Genomic DNA, 23,379 nt, shown 5'->3' on the forward strand with positions numbered 1-23,379 from the left:
TAGCCAAGAGGTAGATTTTCTAGGAGTTCCTCAATGCATCTTGTTAGCTCAGAAGTTTAGATATATCTTGGCCTAATCCATTAGCACTCATCAGAATAAACACTTCACGCCAAAGATTGCTAATAATTAAATTATATTAAATTTAATCTCACAGCTATTCTGACTGAAGCATCCTGTTCTTAGCTGTCAGTTCACTACACTTCATGTTTTCTATCGAAGGGGGTGAATGTTCAGCATTATCAGAGGTACATAGGAATTTGCCTTGTGATTCAGCAGTATGTTTTCTAGTCACAGAACTTTTTCTGTGACTGTTTCATAGCTTATTTGGTAAGTGGCCTTTTCACTTAAGTTTTTGAATATTTTAAGATAAATCTTAACATATACCCATAACTTTCAAGCAAGGTCACTGCTCCAGATGGAAAGTACAAAGGTTAAGACTGAAAAAGGAAAAGTCAGCAGTTAGCTAATGTTTCTGTTTTGTTAATGAAACCTCATTTTGGATGGCTAAGATTATTGATGCTATATAGACTTTAGTGCTTCTATTATATAGGTTGTGGAGAATGTCCTGGGTTTTGAGAGCAGATTTAGAGAAGCTTTTCTGGTTTTTAAATTTCCTCTACATGCTGAAACTTTTTTTAATGTTAGTGTTACTTTTTTGGGTTCAGTATGTATGTATGCTCTGGTTGCTTTTTAAAAGAATAAAATCTCAGGAGTTTTTGTGAAATCTTTGCAATCTAGTGTGACATCTGATTTGAATATGGACTATTGACACAGCACTTTCCTCAGCTGACCCGTCTCCACTAATCTCTGGATTTAAGTTTTGTAATATGAAGGTATTTGTTTTTAGCTGACTTATGAAATGCTATTTGAAGCTGTTCACCAAATAAAATCTGTTTGTCTTCTACAATTGTGTTTTCTCTTTTGCCACTGCATTAAAGTAGCATTAACAAGTGCAGGTGAGCTTTTCAGTAGCAGTGCAAGTAGAGATGAGTCCCACCCAAAACCAAACTTGTTGTTTGCTTGTGATTCCTATTTGCTATTTCTGTATTAAATTTCTGCTTACTTGTATGGAAAATAATATTTTTAACTTTACTTCTTCCATGAACCAGGTGCAAGCTGAATTCACCTGAACATGAAATTATTTTGTGGTAGTCTGAGGAATAATCTGGTGATACTTGTTATTTATAAGATGCTCTTTTCATCAGAGTTTTATTGATAGTTTTGGGGTATTTTTGGTACTTAGAGATTTTCTTCAGGCTATGATAAATGTTCAAATCCTTGATTTTACAGAAATCAGTTGTAATACGGAGCATCAAAATTGTGGCTGGATGTAATGTGTAGAATGTACCTTTACATTACAACACCAGATTTGGTGCTGATAGGTTTCCTTGAGTGCTACTGCAGATTATACTTATTACCAAATATATAGTGAATACCTCACATTAAGGAGAATACTTAAGGTACATTTGATGGAGGATAGTATACCTTTCTATGTTTTTTTTGTTTGTTTGTTTACATACATACAGGGAGGCTTAAAAATTAGGCTTAGACCTGCTTTTTCTTTTTGCAAGTCATATATAACTTCTGTCAGGAACCTACAGGATGATGCAATAATGAACTGGCTCTGCAAGATAAACAGTTGTCTGCAGGCTTGTATTAAAACAATGTTGAGTGAAAGGTAAGTTTAGAGCCTTCTGAGCTGTTAACTTGAATGCTGCTTTCAGTTGAAATTACAGTTTCACTCCAACTTCAGCAGAAGTGTGAAATGTTTGGTTATGATAGTTGATGTCTCTAAGCTTCACGCAAAAGACAAATAATTTCTGAAGGCTGCGTACAAGATTGCCAAGGTGCAATAAGAAAGTAGTGATAACTTACAAGCAGTACTTGTATGTTGGATCCCTGAGTAGTCTCTGAGTTTCTTTAAGTCAGTGGGTAATATCCTATGTCACAGATTTGAGGCAGATGTGTAAATACTCCCTGTGTTTTGTCCACCTGTGAAACCCTGTGACTGCAATTGAGGATATAGTAGCACAGTCTAAAAGAGGCATATTTCATATTAGGCAGTTAACTAACAGTTTCAAAAGAGGACTTAAGAAATACCCATTAGTGCAGTGAAACAAAAGTGTGAAATAACTCAGCGCAGTTAGATGCTTGTGGAGTCTGGATTTGTTTGTGCTGCATCTCACTTTGGGGAGTCTGTGCCTTGCATTCCTCCAAGGTGCTTCCTCCCTGCTTAAAATGAAGCAAAAAGTTGACTTGTTATTGTCAAATAATAAGTGATACCCATTTTTCCTAACCAATGATTTAATACTGATAGAGTGCATCAGACTAATTGTGAGTGGAGTGACAGTCAAATGAGATAGTTGTTGTGTGAATTGGGTCCTTCATTTAAGTTTGTGTTTTGTTTCAGTGTCTGAAAGGCAGAAGTAAAACCAACAGTACTTTTCAAGTGAGACTAGTCAGCTGTTGTACCTCTAATAGAATAAAAGCACATACTCTCTATTTTAGATATCTTCAGACATATCAAAAGCAAATTAAATTTAATTCTGCTGGCACAGAAAAATTTCACTGGAGATAAAGAATATGACAAAATGGTCTAATCTTGTAGTTGGCTTTGCTTTGAGCAGAAGGTTGGACAAAATATGAATTCCTGAAATCCTGGTCAAAACCTGGATCCTATGAACATTCTGATTTTTACCAAGTAATCTTGCATATACTCTCTCTCTCTCTCTTTCTTGTGCCTGCTGCTTTTTTTTACTGCCATATTTTCCTCTCTGTTTTCCAAGTGTGGTTTTATGAATGCAGTCCTTCAAAGTTATTTTGACATTCTGTCTGGTAATATGTTCTATGCTGTGCTTAGTAAAAATGTTTCATTATTCAGTTCCATATAATTTTTGGTGTTTTTGACACAATCAGCACAAAAATACTTTGAAAATTCATTAGTCTATGAGTGGAATATACTAATTGTTTGAATATGAACAGTTTTATTTATATCAAAGCAGCATTGAAGGTTCCCTTGTCTTGAAAGAAAAAAATATACAGAATTTTGCAACAAAATATTTTATGTTATGATACAGAGTTGCTTAAATAGGAGGATGATTTTTTTTCTGGCCTCAGGTACTTCACTGCTGTTCACTGTTAACTGATTTGAGTGAGAGATATTTAGGGTGAGTCACATAGAATAAAAACCTTGGATATTTGGTTTATAATTCCTTCATTTATGCTTTTGGCAGTTCTTTTTTTCCAATAGAGTCATAACTTTTTCTCTAGATCAAAGAAGTTACTGGTTTATTTGAACAATAGTGTAAGTTGTTGGGTTGTTATTTATGTGAAAATAGAGGAGTTTATTGCCTGTTTTATTGAAATTTTGTAGAAAGAGTGCATAAGTCCACTGGAGAGAAGCACTGATAAAGGGAGTTCTTTTTTGGTATGTCACTTGCCAAAAGTCATCTCTGATGAGGTCATTCTTGGAGTTAAATGCTTTGAGTTACAAATCCTTCTATAAAGTAATTTCTTTCCCTCCTCATCAATTACTTTCCAAAGGCTTGTCTGTTGAGTAGCAATGGTACAAAAAAGTAATTTATCTTCTGGCATATAGAATAAACTGAGGTGGATAAAGAAACCAAAAACCCAACTGAAAATTATCTGCCTGAGATGGCACAGTCAAGTCAAGACAAACAAGAGGGGAACTGGAGTCTTTCACAAAAACTATATTGTGCTGTTCTTGTGTCTCCCCCTTCCCTCCCTTTCTAACTGTTTGAGTTTTATTTCCTTATTACTTGGTAATTTAGCAAACACTTGTTCCTTTATAGTAAGCAAAAAGTAAGTTTTCAGGAGTTCCTCATCATTAAGTACTATATAGAGAAAGATACAGAAACTTGTTGCCCAGAGAAGTATGTTTCCATCCCTGGAAACATTGTAGGTCAGGTTGAACAGGGCTCTGAGCAACCTGATGTAGTTCAAGATGTCCCTGCTCATTGCAGGTGGGTTGAACTAGACCTTCCAACCCAAATAGCTCTGTGAGTCTATGATTATATCTTCTCTATAAATTATAATAATATAGAAAAGGTTTAAAGTCATTACTGGAAGTGTATATCTATATCTATATCTATCTATATATAAAAAAAAAAAAAAATATATCATAAGCAGTAGAGCTGTTTTTTAATTAGAGCTACACCCTACAAAGTTACATATCCCAATCTCTTTCAAGTGCATAGAAGAAATGAAACGTGAAGCCAGACCTATTAAGATTGACAGAAGACTGACAGGTGCAAACATAATTGATGAGCCTTTGCAACAGGTAAGTTCTAACCAGGACTGTTTAACCTACTTTTATTTTTTTGCAAGTATTGAGTATATATGCAGCTATGTAATACAGAAATGGCTGAGTGACAAATAAAATTTCAAAATTTTACCATATATGAGTGATAAATGAGAAAACCATGGGAGATGAGCCAGCATATTGGGCAATATTTAAGTATGTTTTCAGTATATTTTACTTTCTCAGTGTACTGGTGATAAAAACAGTATGTTCAAACCAGTCTGAAAAAGAAGTTTTAGTGTGTGAATTTTGTTGTTTTACTCCCAGTTTCATAATGACAGAGGAGTATTGTTCACTCTGGTAACCTTTCAGGATAACTGCTACTATGTTATCAGACACAAAAAACTGTTGTACATTTTTTGTCCTTTTTCACTAGTTCTTTTTTTATTTTTTTTTTTTTTCTTTCCAATTTCAGGTAATCCAGTTTTCTCTGAGAGACTATGTGCAGTATTGGTATTACACACTAAGTGATGATGAATCCTTTCTTCTGGAAATTAGGCAGGCTCTTCAATATGCACTTGTTCAGTTTTCTGCCAGGTAAGATTTGTTTTATTTACATTATATACTGTGGGTTGTATGGTAGTAGATAAGTGATTAAGTTTATCTACTAGCATATTTCAGTGCATTTTACGGAAAGAACATATAAAAGTTCAAGATTATAAGAAGTACAGTCTTTTGCTGTATAATGGAGATGATGGCGTTTGAAGTCATGATCTTCCGCAAAATGGCCATTTCAAAATTTAGATCAATGTCTAAAATCACTGAACTGATTTTTTTTCTTTTTTACAACTTAAGCATTAAGTTTGTGAACCATTACGTCTTTGTATTCAGGTCTTTTTCATCTGAAGAGTAGGGCCACTCCCAAGGTCTGAATTCAACATACGTATCATCTCAGATGATTTTTAGAAGTGGTGTGGTTCTTTCATATGTAAGAACAATGGGTATTTTAAAAAGAATAGTAGTCCAGGGAATAAAGTAGAATGTCACATATGCAAACCTTTTTTTAAAACATGATTGATTGAGGACAAATGGATAGTTTGTTCATTACCCCTTGTTCCTACTGCTGTTCCCTGACTTCTTGCTACTTGATTAAACAAGTCATCTGGGAAACTGTCAAAACTGACAAAGTATGGCTGATTTCCCAGCCTGGGTACCACGTGCCTTTATATCCATATACTTGTTTTTATTTCAGGTATTCATCCCACTGTGCTTGTTGTTACATGCTTTGTCTGCAGAGGAGATTGTGGGTCACCTAAATATAAGTAACTTCTTAGCAATTTCAGGTGTTATCCCCTCCCTCTGTTGACTTGAAAACTTAGGTTACTGTGCTTTTCTGACAATGAGGGTCAAAGATGGGAGAGCAGGGTTTAATACTAGGAAGAAATAACTATAATAATAATTATAACTATAATAGAATATTATATAACGTAATATAGTAAAATAATGAAAATCCTAGGAGACAGTGTTGAAATGGTGAAAACTATGCTAAATAAATTGTTACAGCAAACAAACTTATGGTTGCATGAAATGGACCTGACTACCCAGCTTCAGTGTTTTTATGTATTTGGCAGAGTTACTTCATTGGACAGTGTCGAGCACTGAGTTTGTGTCAAAGTAGGTCAAATTCTTGCAAGTTTATTTTTCTTTCCTATGGTACTATAGCTCTTCAAAAATAGACACTGCTCCTGTGCACTTGTGTTCTGCTGTAGAAAGCAAATCAATTTTACAGGCCTAGAGCAGTTCTTCTGCAGAAAAAATGACATAGTGTATTCATAATGCCTGTAGTTGAATATAGCTGAAGTAGTTTAGGTTAGTACCATCTCCTGTACTTTCATATAGCCTGCCAGCTTCTGGGGAGAATGAGTACAGTGGGAATTTCCCAATTCCCTGACAGCTGTAGCTTTGGGAGCCTGGTGTAAGGCTGCCACCCAGAGGTTTTGTGCGGGTCTGGCTTGTGCCGGTGTTAGATCTGGACTGTTTGATCGATGGCCCTTTGGGACAATTCTGCTTCTTATTTACACGTCTAGATTTTGTGGGAGCTCTTCCTTTCTTCCAGAGTTCCTTATCTCTTTCTCTATCCTTGAGAAGAGCAGGTAAGGAACAACACAAAAAAGGAAGTGTTCTAGAAGGACTCCTGCTATAATAAAGTAAGCATCTTGAGGGAGTTTAGGCAATAAAATATTTAGTGCAGGGTAAGAGCTATTACTAGCATCAAGGTTCATTAAACCTATAATGCCCAATCACATTTTCAGGTTGCCTAGTAAGGCACAGATACCATAAAAATGCCTCTATCCTTTTCACACCACTAAGGAAGCAGTTTTATGTAAATCTAACAGTGACTATTTTCTGATCTAAACCTGTGTGTGTTGTTAGAAGAGTATGCTAAGTACCTCATATAAGCTGTGGAATCAATTGTTGATAATATTAGATTGTGTTTAGTTTCAAGTGAAATGTGTGTTTTTTCACTGGTGCATATTCTGCAAATTCAGAAGAAAATGATTTTGATTCGATGCCTTCCAAAATGGTAGCAAGTACGTCTGAAAAAGACGTGGACAGTATTTTAGTTTTACCTTGTGAACTGTTTATACCAGGACTTCTCACAGGTGTTTGATAATGTCAAAAATCAGAACACTATTCTAGATGCAAATGTTGACTTTCAACTAAATCAAGCATAAATATTAATGTGGTGCAAGAGTGGTATTTTACAATATTTGGTTTTTCAGTGGATAGGCAATTAGGAGGCTGATTTATTTCTTTGCTTTTCCATGTTTACTGTCAGTGTGGTTCTTGGCAGGAAGGAAGGAAAAGTAGGAATTTATTATTGTTCTTTGTGTTCACAACAAAATAATTAATTTCCATGGATGTCCTTTACTAATAGGTCAAAGGAAACAGACTGGCAGCCTTATTTCACTACACGACTTGTTGATGACTTTGGCACTCATCTTCGAGTTTTCAGAAAAGCTCAGCAAAGGATAGCAGAGAAAGGTGATCAGATGAAAGGTAATGTGAAGTATTTTTTAATTGGGTCTGAACAGGCTGTTACCTTATGTGTGTGAAATATAGTTAGCTTTATTTTATAACTCAAATTTGCTCTCAAGTTTCTAGTCTTGACAAAAACATGCTTTCTTTTATTTTCTTTTGCATAGATCAAGCTGAGGAACTTGTAGATACATTCTTTGAGGTTGAAGTTGAAATGGAAAAAGAAGTCTGTCGTGATCTAGTCTGCACTTCTCCCAAAGATGAAGAAGGTCTCTCTATTGTTTTCTGAGTAAATATTTTAGTACAGGAGACTAAACTAAAATACTAACAATTTTGTTCACAATATGAAATGAGTTAAAATCTTAGCATATGACTTTCAAAGTGTGGTTATATACCATACGTGTTTATTTCCTCTGGTTTGTACATATTAATGCTATAACTAAAACATAGCATGTGCGTATGTAAGTTGTCCTCCTTTCATTGGAAGAATTTTAAGATAAAAGTACTTTTTCCTGAGAGAGAGGGGATGGTTTTGCAGATTCTTACTGCTTTTTGTTGTATGTGCCTTCCTTATCACTATTCTGTAGTCTTCCTTCAAAAACCACTATAGTTTTAGGCAAGGTGTTGAAGGAGGGGAAAAAAAGCTCTAAATGTTAAGTAAGGAAAATGAATTAGAGTTAGGTTGTTGGGGTTTTTTTAATCTTGCAATTTGGCTTTTGTTGTCTTGGGTTTGAGGTAGGTATTTTTCATCAGTGCTGCTTATATTCCATCTGAAATGTATTCCTGTAATGCTTGGAATAAAAGAGATACATGACTGAATGCTTGAACTCAGAATCAAGTATTTATCTATGGGATTTGGTGATATGAGGTAAGTATCATGATATGCAACTCTGCTGAGGGGGTTTTGTTTTCTTTCTCTAGGATTCCTAAGGGATCTGTGTGAGGTTTTACTGTATATATTGCTACCTCCTGGAGACTTCCAGAACAAGATCATGCGATACTTTGTCAGGGTAAGTACTCTAAAAGCTATCCCAATTCTTTGGTTTAATGTCATAAAAAAAATTTAGATCTAAACTGCTGGTATTATTTTCTAAAATTGATCTAATTTAATATTATTTTAAACTAGAGTCTTGGTAAGTATTTAATAGCAGAGAACAGTTTGTCTGAAATGTTTTTGAAGGGTCTTTTAACTCCATCATGACAAAAGCATGCATGAGAAAATAGATATTGTTTTTCTCGAGGTTGTTTTTTTCTTGAGGAGGTTTGTCTTGTAATTTCTTGCAATTACAAATTACATTTGTAGTGTTAATTGGAAGAGAATGTGGTAGTGCCTATTAAATGTTTTCTGCAAGTAGACTTGTGTGTTTGAAGGTCTACACAGTGATGTTTAAATTGTTGCAGTTATACTAGCTTTATGAATAAACATATGAAATGGTCTATTATCCTTTGTTTTTTAGGAAATCCTCTCCCGAGGAATTCTTCTTCCATTAATAAACCAGCTCAGTGATCCTGATTATATTAATCAGTATGTCATATGGATGGTAAGATTTAAAATGTTTAAAATTATTTGTATTTCCAGAACATTTTCATATAAAGCTTTACTCATGTTCCCTATAATCATGATGGATAAGTGTCTGATATAAAAGTTACCAACGGATGTTGGCAGAGATAGTGAACTTAGGGCTGCTATATTAAATTTTATATTATATTGAGTTACAAATACACATAGACACAGAGACTATATATATCTGCACTCTTCATTTTGATTGTTCAGCAAAAGTTGCCTGAGGACAAATGTATCACAAAATGTAGAGTTCACTCCTCTGAATATTCTGTTTGGCCGTTTGGGAAGTGTGGCAGTAACCGTGGGGGTGTATTCCCCTGACTGTGTTTACAGTTTGGCTCTTCAAGCTTAAGAGGCCTCAAAAATAAAAACTAAGAAACATTTATGCTAAGGAATTTCAGGGCAATTGTTTTAGGACCATTTGTGTTAACCCTAAATAATTCAACTGAATAGGCAGAAACAATTTTTTTACTTTGATAACTCTTCTAATGCACTTGCAAGAAAAGCCCCCAAACTATTTAAAGTAGTATTATAGTAAAGCTAACATAAATAGAATATTTGTGCTTTAATTAACAATATTGATTCTTTGCAAAGCAAGTTAACACTTTTAAATGTTATTATCCTTTATAGTTCATGAATCAGGTTTAATATTTTTCCCCCAACTTCTCTCTTTTTATTCATATATTTTAGTCTTATAGTATACACAAGTTCTATGCTGAAAACACCCTTGAATTTCAAAGTTCTTATTACAAATGGAATTATGGAATGGCTTCAAGTGTGTGTGTACAGTGTTTCCTTCACTCCAGCCTCCGCCATTTCATGTAAAAGTTTGCATGCATTCTACAGGTACCTGGCTTTAGCAAGAAAAAATACTGCTCATCTGGACTAGAATTTGCAATTTTCAATTCCCCCTTCCTCCTACGTGTGTTCTTTACTTGTAACTTGGCCTCGTTCTTTATTTACTGAGCACTGCCCCCAGCTGCATCCAGAGATAGGATTCTGAATTTTTTATAAAGCTTTCTGTTATGATAGTGATGTCCCAAATAACTAATTTTCAAAATTGGTTTCTGAGATAGAGAAGCAAATGTGCTGGGCAAAAGATAAGGAAAAAATTTAATACAAGTCTTATGAAATAGAGATTGTTGCAGAAATTAAGGTCAGAAGTAGAGATGACTGAAATAAATCCTGGCTGCTTTTGGAACCTTTGACATAAAGTCAGACTTGAATGAAAAGATCAGTTTCTGGAAAAGAGAAGTTTAAATCCAGGTTTCTAGGCATACCACAGTCTGATACTAATTCTGCTGCAATAAAATACAAAGCTTCAATATAAAATTAGAAGTTAAGTCAAACTTCTCTCTTCACAGTGAAATTCACAGATTTACAAAATGTTTTAAGTTCGAGTGTTGCCTGTATTATTGCTTTTAAAAGCAGATTTCTAGGGAGATTTTTCTATTTACTTTGATCAATGGTATCCAGTCTTCATTCTTTCTGCTTTGTGCAGCTCATGTCAATGCACTTGCTCAGTATGGACCAAGTATTACATTTCCATATCAAAGTGAGCATCTAGAAGAGATGTGTGTGAAGTGACTTTTTTAGCTTCAGATGGTAAAACAGCATTAGAACTCAACCCTCAGCACCTGCGTGCACGTGTTGTAAAGCTGCCAGCCTTTCCCTGATCTCTATGCTGCATTCACAGCACAGTTTCCAGTGATCTTGGCAACACAGCAGGCTTCCTTCACTTGCACAAATTCCTTTGAGTCCCTAGAGCAGGTTCACTCTATGCTAATAGTGGTAAAATAGTATATATTTAAATAGCTTAATAGTATTTGCCAGGGTATCTTAATTAGGGTTACAGAGTGGAGTCATTTGCTGTTTTTTTCCTCTCTGTAGGTTATGATTACATTGTAGAATGTTTTAATTATTTTTGTAATTTTGTATCTCAAGAAGCCATTACTCTGGGAGCATGTATACTTGCTGGGGATCTTGGTAAAGCTGAACCTATTCAGTTGTCTCATCATTTTCTGCCTGCTTAGCTAAGGAGGTAAAAGCAGAAGAAGGTGGATTGGATTTTGGAGATCTTCATTAAGGAGGTTGATGGACTTTCCATGTGTCTGTATGTACTTCTTGAAAACAGGAAGTGATGGTGTGAAATAAGTTTTGACTATGCATGCTTTTTTCTGTCCTATTCAATGTAAAATTTCAGTACCAAAAGGAAGATTTAGAAGTGTCAAAGAATTTTCAAAATGCCACTTTGCAATGCTGTATCAAACTAATTCACTTGAAGAAAATGTCTTGTACTTTTAGCTGTTTTGCATTGTTTACACTATAAAACTTTGTGTTTCAGATTCGTGATTCCAACTGTAACTATGAGGCCTTTATGAATATTATTAAATTAAGTGATAATATAGGAGAGTTGGAAGCAGTGAAAGATAAAGCAAGTGAAGAACTGCAATATCTTCGATCTCTAGATACAGCAGGAGATGGTTAGTGCTGGATTGTTTTCGAAATTTGAAATGCATTTACCTGCATGATCTCTGTAGAATATTGCAACAATTAAAAAATAAAACCTCTGATGCAGCGTAGTATAAAGTATTTTATTTTTAAAGAAATTGCATAAGAAGTGATAAAACTCAAGCTTTCATTTTCATAAGTGTTTTATTGGTTGGTGTGTGTCTGATTCCTTTTTGTAAATATAGAGAATTTGATTAGCTAAGTGTATTTCTGTTAAAACTGCTTGAATGGTGGTTCTGAATTTCAGTAATATTTAAGGTATTATTGGTAGTCATTTAACCATTAATCTGAAAAAGGAGAAAGAAAAATATTTCTTCTTGTTCACTTTCATTAGCAAAGTATTTCAACTGAAAAAACACCCCAAGACTTTGGGACTTCCTGCATTGCTGAATTGTCTTTGTTTTTGCTTTCAGATATCAATACTATAAAAAATCAAATAAACAGTTTATTATATGTTATTAAAGTATGTGATTCAAGAATTCAGAGGTTGCAGTCAGGAAAAGTAAGTGTTTTAAAACTTTTTTTAGTTTTAAAAGAGTGAGGTTACAAATGACTGACTAGTTGTTCATTTTGCTTGTTTTATAATTAAGGGTCGATAGAGTTAGTGTATTTGGCTTTACTTAGTTTCTTGACTCTCTTAAGTTGACCTAGATATGGTTCCAAGATAATATAATATTCTGTATGTATTGACTACTAAAATGATTAAGCATTCTATAGCTGGACCTGAAGGCATTGCTGTAATGGCAAGAAATGCCATATAGACAGAAGAAAATGTGACAGAGGTGAATTTAAGTTGTGGTGACCTGGGCTCATCAAATACTGAAATTAATTCTTGTTAATTAATTTTCTACTGCTGTCATTCTTGATGAGGTATTTGGGGTTAATTTGACCTGTAGAATATTACATGAACAGCAATATTAAAATCCAGTTTACTATGCAGCAGAATAGCTGCAGCCTGTTTTGAAGGCAAATAATTAAGGAAACCTGACCTTCTAATCTAGATCTTCCTTTACTAGTGTTCGTGAAAATAGCTAATCATTGAGATGCTACTTTATTTTATGTAATGTAATATTTTTTAACTATATGCTTTGTGGTAAGTAGAAGTTTTAAAAGTTAATTTTAAAAAAAAAAAGGTTATAAACACACTGAGCTGTGTCTTACAGGAAATAGATACTGTGAAACTGGCAGCAAACTTTGGAAAACTTTGCACAGTCCCTCTGGACCATATTCTGGTAGACAATGTTGCACTACAGTTTTTTATGGGTGAGTGTTAATTTATCTGGTCTGTTTTACTTATAAAGAATATGCTAACTCACAGCTCTGTATAGTTAGAATTGCTTAATGTCAGTACTAAGAATATCCATCAGTTTTGTTGATGATTTTTTAATGCAGTGGCTGGAAACATTCCAGGAAGTTCCTGGAGTGCATGGGAGGTACTTCCTGACACAGTTGATGAGGCAGCCAACCTAGGAAAGCACCTGTCTGAACTTGTTTGCAAACAGGGTGATGTGATAGTTGGAGGCTGCCTTGGGCATAAAGTGAACACCCTCAATCAATTTACAAATGACACTTAAGTTGGGCAGGAGTGTCCATCTGCTGGAAGGAAGGAAGGCTCTTTGGAGGGAGGAAGGCTGGATTTATGGTCCAAGAAAATTTGTATGAGATTCAATGAAGCCAAGTGCCTGCAATTGTGTCAGCCCCAGGCAGTGCTGCAGGCTGGGGGCAGAGTAACTGGAAACTGTCTCTCAGAAAAGCACCTGGGAGTGCTGATTGACAGCAGCTGAACATGAGCCAGGAATGAGTCCAGTTGACCAGGAAGGCCATTGGTATCTTGGCTTGAATCAGCAATAGTGTGGCCAGCAGGATTAGGGCAATGATTGTCCCCCTGTACTCGGCACTGGTGAGGCCACACCTCAAATCCTGTGTTGAATTTTTGGGACTTTCACTACAAGAAAGACATTGAGGTGCTGGAGCATGTCCAGAGAAGGGCAACAAAGCTGGAAAGGGTCTGGAGCACAAGTCTTACGTGGAGTGGCCCAGGGAACTGGGGTTGCTTATGCTGGAGAAAAGGGTGCTTGGGGGGACATTATCACTCTCTACACTGCCTGAAAGGAGGCTGTGGTGAGGTGAAGGCTGCTTTCTTCTCCTAGACAGCTAGCAACAGGTTGAGAGGAAATTGCCTCAAGATGTGCCAGATGAGGTTTAGATTGGGTATTAGGAAATATTTCTTCACCAAAGGGGTGAAGCATTGACTTGACAGGCTGCCCAGGGAAGTGGTTGGGTCGCCATCCCTGGAGGTATTTAAAAGACATGTAAATGTGGTGCTTCGGAACATGGTTTACTGGTGGGCTTGGACGTATTAGATTGGTAATCTCGAACATCTTTTCCAGTCTAAATGATCCTGTGAGTCAATGAACGTGAAATTCAGTTTGAACTTCATTTGTATCATGCTGTACAAGCCTGTTATATTCACACGGTAACAGTGGATTCACTTTCTACATGTCCATTTGAGGATTCAGTGCTTAGTTCCTAGACTTTGCTATCTGTCTTTTTTACTGATTATCACCAACATGTAGATATGTATACATATATACACATATATATCACCAATATGTATATGTATTTTTGTAATTGACTCTATGTGACAAGTTTTCTAGATGCATGACCAGATCCTGTTGTTCCATATGTAGTCAGCATCATAGAGAATTCCAAGATGCACAACAGTAACTAAGGTCATGTGGTGTCTGTTTTCTGTAGATTACATGCAGCAAACTGGTGGCCAAGCACATTTGTTTTTCTGGATGACAGTGGAAGGATACAGGGTTACAGCACAGCAACAGCTAGAGGTACTTCAAAGCCGGCAGAAAGATGGAAAACATCAGACTAATCAGACCAAGGGTCTATTAAGAGCAGCTGCATTTGGAGTTTATGAGCAATATTTATCAGAAAAGGTAGGAATAATTTAATTCTGCAGTGTGGTGTTTATTCTTTGTACTGATACTTCTTTGAATAGTTATGGCTCGATTAATATGACATGGTTATTATGTAGCACAGTTGCTTACATGTTGACATCTAAGCTATTGCTTGTGTATCTTATCTCTCTCTCATCTTAAGCAGTAAAAAAGTCTTCTTTTTGTGTTCCCCCTCATTTAAAAAGGCTTATATTGCCACTGACTGCCCTGTCAGAGCACTGAATATGTTCTTCAGAAGCTGACTTTCTAGAGTTAACAAACTAGAGACAATGTAAAGACAGAATAAAAAAGTGTCTCTCTGCTTATTGTCTGCTTGCTGTCCTTGTCCTTCCTTTTATTCTGCCCTTCACCCTTGCCTGCCCCCTTAAGAAGTGTTATTAAAAAAATGGAACTAAGTATTTGTCTAAACTTGAATTAAGATTGAGTTATCAGGTGAAATAGCTTCCTGTGCCTCTCTACCACTGTCCGTGTAAATTGCTCAAGTGTCACCATTGGGTATTTTTCAATAGACAGTAAGGATTCCTCTGTGGAAGAAACTGCACATCAAATGGCATTGACAAAGCATCTTGGTTCTGAATTTGTTTGTGGATAAAAATCTCTCACTCAGAAATGGGCAGTTGACAAACTGTTAACCTTTCCTCAGATGTTTCAGGACTTCATCCTATTACTTTTTTATTGACCTGTTCTTGATTTCTGAATCTTAATATTTTTCATAAATAAATAAAAACTGTTTATAAGTCTGAGTAAATCTTATTTAGGTACTGCTTCAAAATATATGTATAAATTGTTTTTGAGGCAGTTTCTATTGTTTAATAGTGAAACATCCAAGTTTTAATACAAACTCTGAATTGAGTTTAGTTTTGTGGGTGGGTTGATCTGACTCCTGTTGCATGTTCTAGACAGTTACAGAGATATTTGTGAAGAAGAAATTTAGTTTACTTAGAGAGTTGCAGCATTGCATTGGATTTTATTTGTTAAAGTACAACTTTCTTATTTTTATGCTGCAAAAGTTGATTTAGATCTCTATGACAGGCATCTCCAAGAGTTAATATTGATGACAACTTAGTAGCAAAACTTGCAGAAACACTGAACCATGAGGATCCGACACCGGAAATCTTTGATGACATTCAGAGAAAGGTATACTCTATTTGTCCCTTATTTCATAAGAACTGTTAATGCTATAAAGTGTAAAACATAGTTGCAGACACTAAAAAAGAAGGAAGTCAAATATCTAAACCCTAAAACCAGTACTACCATTTGCGTGTTCTGTGAAAATCACACTCTAAAATTGTCAACTTTTGCTTTGCCATTTTTTAGCTCATGGTTTTCAAAGCAGTAGACAGCAGTAGGTGTCCTTCCTGTATTAATCTAAATACAAAACACAGTTTAGAATGATCATGTTTTCATTTCTGTTAATGCACTAATTTAAGAAAAATGTCATGAGTAGACTAAGACATACAGTTTTTGTTCAGTTATACTTCTCTTTTTCAGAGAGGTGGAATGTAATGGTCCTATATGAAGTCCAGTAGCTGTTTCTAAAAATTAGTTTGACTGGTCTGTTTCTGCAAACTTGCACAGTGAAGCACTCAGAAGCAGCAAGTGCTGAAGAAAAAACCAGTATATTTATTACCTGCCTATGTAGACTTTATCACTCAAGTCTAATATATGTATTTAAAAAGGAAAAGTGAATGATTAATATTCTGGCAATAACTTACATACCCAATCTGAAATATTTTTATATTAGGTTGTTACTTTGATGTTCTCGTTCATGCTACAAATTAGTGATATGAGCTGTAGAATTTAGAATCACACTGTTGTACTTGGGACTCCCATTTAAGACTAATTAAAGCATGTTGTGAAATCTGGGCCATGCTTGTGAATTCTGCTGAAGAGCATAAATTCCCCTATATTACAAAAGAAATGAACCTCCTTTAACCCAGATGGATTGGGTTTTTTTCTGTTCTTACTAGATAATAGTACTTGAACAGTGGTCCATTAAAAAAAATAATTAAAATATTCTAGAGTTGACATGAGTATTAAACATTATGAATTAATTCCTGCTATGTATAGATACTAGTTTGTATGTATATATATACTGTATAGGCTGAATACCTATGAAGGTATAGTGAATACCTGTGAAGGTAAATTGTATGAGGTGGTGTGGTTAAATCTTTGTGAGGTATGGCTACATTGTATTGGCTAAACTAGAAATTGTCAGAAAGGTCACATATGATGTCTTCCGTCCCCTTCTTTCCCTCTTTTTACCTGTTGCCCTAAGTGTTTGCAGGTCAACATTTATAGTTTGTCCACAAGGAGGGACTGAGATAACCCTTTATGAAATGGATAAAGACCAAATAGGTTTATACTGCAATTGCAAGGATTAAGAGCAGAGGACAGAAGCATTTACAGCTGTTGTGCTACTTCCCTTCCTAGATATGCACGTCTGACTAGTTAGTTATTTTCTGATAACCTTTCCATTAAGAGTAAGTCAGAGACATATATGCACAGGTACCACAGCAGTTGAGTTCCTAAAGTTTCTATTATAAAATAAATTGTATGCAGTTCATACTTTCACTGGAAGAATTTGGAAGAGAGGCTCAAAACTTTTTTTGAGGAGAAGTTGCTTTACAAAAATTCAAGTAGAATTTATGAAAACTGCTTGGATTAATTAACAAATGCAATAAGTATTCCTGAAGTGGGCATTTTTGTTTCAATGAAGGTGTATGAGTTGATGCTGCGAGATGAGAGGTTCTACCCTTCGTTCAAGCAGAATGTGTTGTATGTGCGTATGTTAGCTGAGCTGGATATGCTGAAGGATCCCAGTTTCAGAGGATCAGATGACGGTGAAGGAGGTGAGCTATGTACCTCTAAGGAGTATTTCCTGGGACCATTCTTTTCTCTGCTTTAAAATGAAAATTAAAAAATTATCCTCACTGTTTTTAGGAAATTAAATACTCCTGTGGTGTTTCTGATATTTAAATTTATTTTCCTCCTTGTGCTTTTGTGTGTAAATTGTTTTGGGATTCACGTAAGGTTTTCAATGTTATAAGTATATTAATCTTATACAAATTCTTGTCAGGTCTTGGTAACTAGTTTGTCACTAAAATAAATATGTGATTCTTCCATTCTACGTTTTTCTTGAGAATATTTAAAACTCTTCAATATGTTGGGTTCTTTTAATATATAACTCTATACTCCTCTCTGGAAATAGAAATTGAAAATACATAGGAGATGTGGCTTTTTAAAGCAAATAAAGTCATCATTCTTGTTACCTGAAGTACAAATCCAGTGGAAATTGTTTTTACTGTTAAACTAGCTCCTTAACAAAGCAGTACCATGTGGGGATATAAACTTAAAAAAATGTTATCTGAAGCATTTATTTAGTGTCTTTATAAACTTACATTTCTTTAAGTGTCTTTACTGGAAATTTGAAACACTTGCGTGTTGCATGCAGCATTTTGCCCAGTGCCACAGTTCTCCCTCATTTTCCATAATGTTTTGTGGATGCGTATTTATTTATATCTTGCCCTACAATGGGGGAAAGTCTTCTAACCTGTTTTTTCCTTTCCTTTTCCTCACTGCTCCCAGAATCTTTTAATGGGTCTCCTACTAGCAGCATAAATCTGGTAAGTGCTTGGATTTTTTTAAAATTTTTTTTCTTGCCCTCAACCATAGGGAAAGCGTGATAAAATAATTTAATGTCAATGTACATTACAGGTTTCACTTCACTGCAGTTGAATTTCTGAAAAAGTTTTTGAATCAAATTGAAACACACAAGCCATTAATTACTCTGTAAGATAAAACTTCTTTGTATTTTCTCAAGTTTAATGAAATTTTACATTGTTTTTCACAGAAACAGTTAATTTATAGAAAGCATACTTTCTCATCCCTATTTGTTTTCTTTAAATAGGTATAAATTTGGAGTTATATAATAATAGGTGAAAACAAATTCTTTGAAACAGAAATCTCAAATAATTAAATTCAAATAGACTGAAAAATGAGGCATTTAATTACATTTTTGTTGGTTCATTATTTTTTTTTCATTAGGACTTGATTTGGAAACAATAAAGTATCTGGAGTTTGTTCCAGCCATGAGTCTTTATTTTTTTAATCTATCCAATTTCAAGTTCAATTTTTTTTTAAGTGATTCTTGACCTGCGTCAGTTTGTCAAAACTTTTTCTTTTTTAAATGAGTGTACCTAAACCAAAAATGCAAATACAGTTATTTAAAAAGTAAAAATCATTAAAAAGTTTGATATATATCCCATGTTTCTCCAGACAGTAGCTGAACCACAAGGTATGCAAGATTCAGTTGGGCATATGAGAGTATGTTTCCAAACCTTTTAGCTTCATGAGGGTTTACCTAGAGATTTACAGTCTGCATGCAATTTCCTGGGTTATGTGATGCCTGGGCCCTTCTAGTTTGTTCTTGGAAGGTGCTGGTCATGTTTGCATGCAAAGGAATGAGTGTTCTCTAAGGGAATACACGTAACATTAATGTAAATATGTTTCAGTTTGGGGGTTGGTTGTTTATGGAGTTCGGTTTTTTGGTTTTTGTGGGTTTTGGATTTTTTTTTAATTTAAACTGGAATTTTCTTTCCTATTATTATCTTGTTGTTGACATTTTGAAATGTAAAGAAAAGGGGAAGTGTTTATCTGATACAATATATGCAAACTCCTGGTAGATGTAGAAGAAAAACTTAATTTAGCCATGTTTTTTTCACATGAGCCTTTTAACTGACTAATCTCTGTAAAAGAACTTTCAAATGTCTTTTATGTATTCTTTCAAATACCAGAGTTGTGTTTTATGGATGAGGATTTGTCATTGTGGTGGCTTATCTGGCTAGTGGTTATCTGCTGCTTTGTTTCAAATGACTTTATGAGCTAAGTTAGAAAGTCCTAAAGTCTTTACCAAGTACTTTTGCAGTACAAACAGGTATTTGCATGGGACTCCTCAAAGACTTGATTTTTGTTTTTATTGTTACAAGGGTATTTGTGGAATACTACATTGATTACAAAGAGTTAAGAACATTCTAGGAGAAATACACAAGTAAATTTCTCTTTATGGAGAACTAGTTTTACTTTTCTGTAGTCCATATTGTTCAGGGTGTTCAGTGCTTTTGCAGGTGTTTGAATACTAGTAGATTAGTTTTTGCTGGCTGAATTCCATGTCAAGAGTAAATTTCTGGACACATAGTTTAGCTCCCTTGTGTTAGTCTGTTACATGAGAAAAATAGATGTTGGAAAGGTTACTTCAAAGGTCAGGGAATTTCTGTACTTGCAGCTAATGACAATGTATTAAATAAGATCGGGTTGTGATGTGATGTGATATTTTTAGGTTTTTAATTAACTTGTGTTCCTGTGAATATATCTAATGGCAGAGATATTAGCTCATATTAAATGTCTCTCTGTTGTGTTATCTGTTCAGGTTTCAAACTTTTAATTTACTTGTATTAATAGTAGCTGTATAGTGCCTTGCCACAGCAGTTGAGTTCCTAAAGTTTCTATTATAAAATAAATTGTCTGCAGTTCATACTTTCACTGGAAGAATTTGGAAGAGGCTCAAAACTTTTTTTGAGGAAAAATTGCTTTACAAAAATATCTTAATTTCTGCCTTTTGATTTGACACATTTGTCGCCCTGAAAACTCAGCTTCTGGGCTTGCTGACATAGTTTTCTAAAGACTTTCCCAGGACAGTAACTATAAACATAGATATGTGTACATTCTTTCTGTTACACGTCTTGTGATGGGTATCTCTCATGGCCAGTGCAGTGAGAAAGTGTTATCCTGACCATCCAATCCCTGGCCATGGTCAGGAGCCTATAAATCCTGGGGGGAAAAATAAACCTTTTTATTCTTTCCACCGCACCTCGACTTGTGTCCGCGTGATCTATTCATCTTCAGCGGTAACACACATTAATCTACTGTATTAAATCAGTGGGTCACATTTTGGGAGTATAAAATAATTTTAAATATTTACAGACTCCTGCAGGTTTCCTCTAAAGGATCCATAATGGGAGCTTTGCATTGAGTAAATAGGAGTTACACAGGTGTTCCAAGACCTTGAAGGGCAGCAAAAGTGGCTGGGTTGAACTTCTGGCAGTCATTAGCATATGTCAGCTTGAACCCCACTCAGTAATCACAAAGAAATCTGAACTTGAGTGACAGTGAAGGGAAGCAGAAAAAGAAGAAATAATTATGTCTTTAAAATAATAGTACTTTAGTGTCAGTATTTTGTAGCAAACAAAACATTTGAGCAGTTGACACTTACTTGTCTTCTCTTATAACATCATATCCCTTCCATCTTACTGATAATCAAATCCTAGAGCTTTCCCAACATCAAGCACCTTATCCAAACTTTCACAATTGTCTTCCGTTAGCCAGTCTCAGGCGGTACTCTGCTCCCAAATTGAACACTGCTGTGCAGAGCAGCACGCCTGACAGTGTCACGGCTGTCCAAGGGACTTGCTCAAGAATGGAGTAAGTTGGAGTCCTGTGTCCAGCAGTGACTGAAAGCAAGCACAAAGATTAAAGGAACACTCACTTATGGTGATACTTTACCAGAATAACTCCCCAGCATCCAGTAACTTATAGATTCTTGAGGTAAAGATGATGTCTGCTGTCAAAATATTTTTACATAAATTCATCTGTTCTACTGTTCAACAGACATAAACTTCTGGCACTATAGCATGTAGTGGCAAAACAGATTTCCCCAAAAGGGCTTTTCTTTCTTTTACCTTTTCTCAGTCTGGGACCTTAGTACTGTAAGTCTACAAGCATATTATAAAGATATTCAGGAGACGCCCTACTGCAACATGTGTTATTCAGACACTTTTAAGCTGCCTTTTATTCGGTATCTAGACTTTATAACAGAAATGTTATTTCCCTCACCTTCAGTAGCAGACATTTAGGCAGAGACTGGTTGAGGTGGTTGAAGCAGAAAAGAGCCATTCCTTGTAGAGAACTAGAGGAGGAAAGAATGTTATGTTGGAAATTGTGGAGTTTAGATAAAGATTCATTTGAAGAAGGGACAAGAGCAGAGTCTTTGAATAATTCATGTTCAAGTCCTGCCTATTTTTTGATTGTATTATATTTGTTTATATATTGATATATATATATGTTGATATATTGTTTTATATTTAAGGAAACAGAGGAGATTTAGAAACTGAATTGATGTAGGTAGAGGTTTTAGTTTGATATGGGTTTGGCACTGCTGACCAGTAAGTCCCATTACAGGTAACTTTTTGTGGTAAATCACTATTAAACTGGCTTGGTTAAATTATAAAAGATAGCAGATAGCTGTATTCATTCTGAATGTGTTTCTTTGGAGAATTTTAGAATTCTGGGGTAAAACATATAATGGTATCCCATTGTCTGTGAATTCTACTTAGGTATCTCCAACTCCTTTTTTTTTTTTTTAACCTGGTAATTTAAGATTAGGATGCATAGTGGCCCATCCTCTATTACTTTCAGTTGCATATGCAAGCCTTTCAACAGTTTCAGAGAGCTTTATTATGTTAAATCATAGTAATCAAATGTATTAATTTTAACTAAAAACAAAGCTTCTCTAAAACACCCATTAGGGTTCTTTTGATCCCAGTAATTATTAAATATGGAGACAGAGCATTAACCAGCTGAAGATATACCTGCTCATTTTTTATGTCAGAAAATATTCCTGAGAAAAATCTTGGCTGTTTTTTTTTTACATAAAGCAGAACTTCCAGTTTCTACTGCTGTGTAACATTTGTGTAGTGCTAAAGACATTTGAAAGAAAACAGAAAGCTATGAAAGCAAAAGCCAAAAGACCTGTTACATAACATCTGTATCTCCCCAGTTGTTCTGGAGATTTTCTGGTTTGGATTTGGGTTCTTTTTCCCAATGCTCAGTAAAAGACCATTTTTAGCTGTGTTTCCACTAGAGTTGAGATATCAAATTGAAGTGGCAAATATGTTTGATCAAATGTGAGTTGTCACAAAAGTATGTGTGAAATTGATGGGGGAAATGAAGGGCCCAATACTGTGCAAAAGAAGGGCTTTGGTAGCTGGGTAGTACAAACACCTGCATTGTTACAGGGCACTAAGCTTTTAGTATAGTGAACTGAAAGTTTGAAAATTAAATAGATTAATCAAAACACATCTCAAAACCAATGTATTTCTGATATTCTTTTTTTCTCATTTTTTCCTCCTGCATTCTCTCCCCTGCTGCAGTCCTTAGATGACCTTTCAAATGTCCCTTCTGATGAGACAGTTCAGCTCCACGCATACATCTCAGATACTGGTAAGTGAATCTGTTATGATATCTGCTTACTTTTTTCCCAGCATTTTGAGTTTTGCAGTATTTATGGACCCTTGAAATCCTAATTGTCTCATTTTTTTGGCCTCACAGATCATCTGAATTCATATTTTCCATTAAATCCTTTTGGAGATCTTCACAGTATTTGTTGTGTAGGTCACAGACAATGTATCTGTACTTAAAAAGGGATTTAATTTTTATTGCTTATTTATTACTACTTCTGCCTCTGGAGAGTCATTCATTGAACTTACTATTGAGTATGATTTATTTTAGCAATTATTTAAAGAAATTCTGAAAGCCATTTCTCTTTCTAGTCATAGAATTATAATTCTTGACTGTTTTATTGTTTTACTATAATATTTTACCCTTATTCTTTGTGCTTCCTTACTGATTTAGCTTAGTTTAGGGAACTGGCTTCTGTCCTTATCATGGTGTCATTTTTGGTTATCTTTTAAAAAAATCTTTGCCTAGAAAGAAATTATTTTTCTTTATTAAATGAGAGTAAATTAAAAAAAATCTCAGGTATTATTTGCAAATACTCTAGTTAAATGAGATTACATTGGTTAATTAAATTGTGAAGTGGTCTTCAGATACTTTTTTTGGTAGATTTTACTATGCAATATGCTTTTAAATCTGTGCATTTATGTAGTGGACACCTGCTGTCAGCAAGCATTCAGCTATTTTACATTTTAATTAAACCTATTCCAACTCATTGTGAGGGCAATGTGCAGTCCAAGTGT

The 23,379-nt window shown here is 35.0% G+C and overlaps 1 protein-coding gene across 4 annotated transcripts in view; it reads left to right on the plus strand.

The window, feature by feature from the left end:
* The window catches only part of SNX13 (sorting nexin 13), a 66,648-nt gene that overhangs the window by 27,147 nt on the left and 16,122 nt on the right, over nucleotides 1-23,379 (plus strand). For all 4 annotated transcript variants that reach the window (XR_001331212.2, XM_005518855.2, XM_014248686.2 and 1 more), the window contains exons 4-17: nucleotides 4,211-4,300; nucleotides 4,737-4,858; nucleotides 7,200-7,321; nucleotides 7,468-7,569; nucleotides 8,222-8,310; nucleotides 8,758-8,841; nucleotides 11,209-11,347; nucleotides 11,789-11,877; nucleotides 12,539-12,638; nucleotides 14,133-14,326; nucleotides 15,380-15,484; nucleotides 17,067-17,199; nucleotides 17,936-17,973; nucleotides 22,555-22,624. Coding sequence is in view for 3 of the 4 variants with exons in the window: in XM_005518855.2 (XP_005518912.1) it covers nucleotides 4,211-4,300; nucleotides 4,737-4,858; nucleotides 7,200-7,321; nucleotides 7,468-7,569; nucleotides 8,222-8,310; nucleotides 8,758-8,841; nucleotides 11,209-11,347; nucleotides 11,789-11,877; nucleotides 12,539-12,638; nucleotides 14,133-14,326; nucleotides 15,380-15,484; nucleotides 17,067-17,199; nucleotides 17,936-17,973; nucleotides 22,555-22,624 (1,477 nt within the window). In the remaining variant the exon portion in view is untranslated. The remainder of the gene's footprint in view (nucleotides 1-4,210; nucleotides 4,301-4,736; nucleotides 4,859-7,199; nucleotides 7,322-7,467; nucleotides 7,570-8,221; nucleotides 8,311-8,757; nucleotides 8,842-11,208; nucleotides 11,348-11,788; nucleotides 11,878-12,538; nucleotides 12,639-14,132; nucleotides 14,327-15,379; nucleotides 15,485-17,066; nucleotides 17,200-17,935; nucleotides 17,974-22,554; nucleotides 22,625-23,379) is intronic.

This window comes from Pseudopodoces humilis, chromosome 1 (genome assembly GCF_049639895.1).
Source record: "Pseudopodoces humilis isolate 2021_Gansu_Grassland_sample_001 chromosome 1, ASM4963989v1, whole genome shotgun sequence".
NCBI classification, from domain to species: Eukaryota; Metazoa; Chordata; class Aves; order Passeriformes; family Paridae; genus Pseudopodoces; species Pseudopodoces humilis.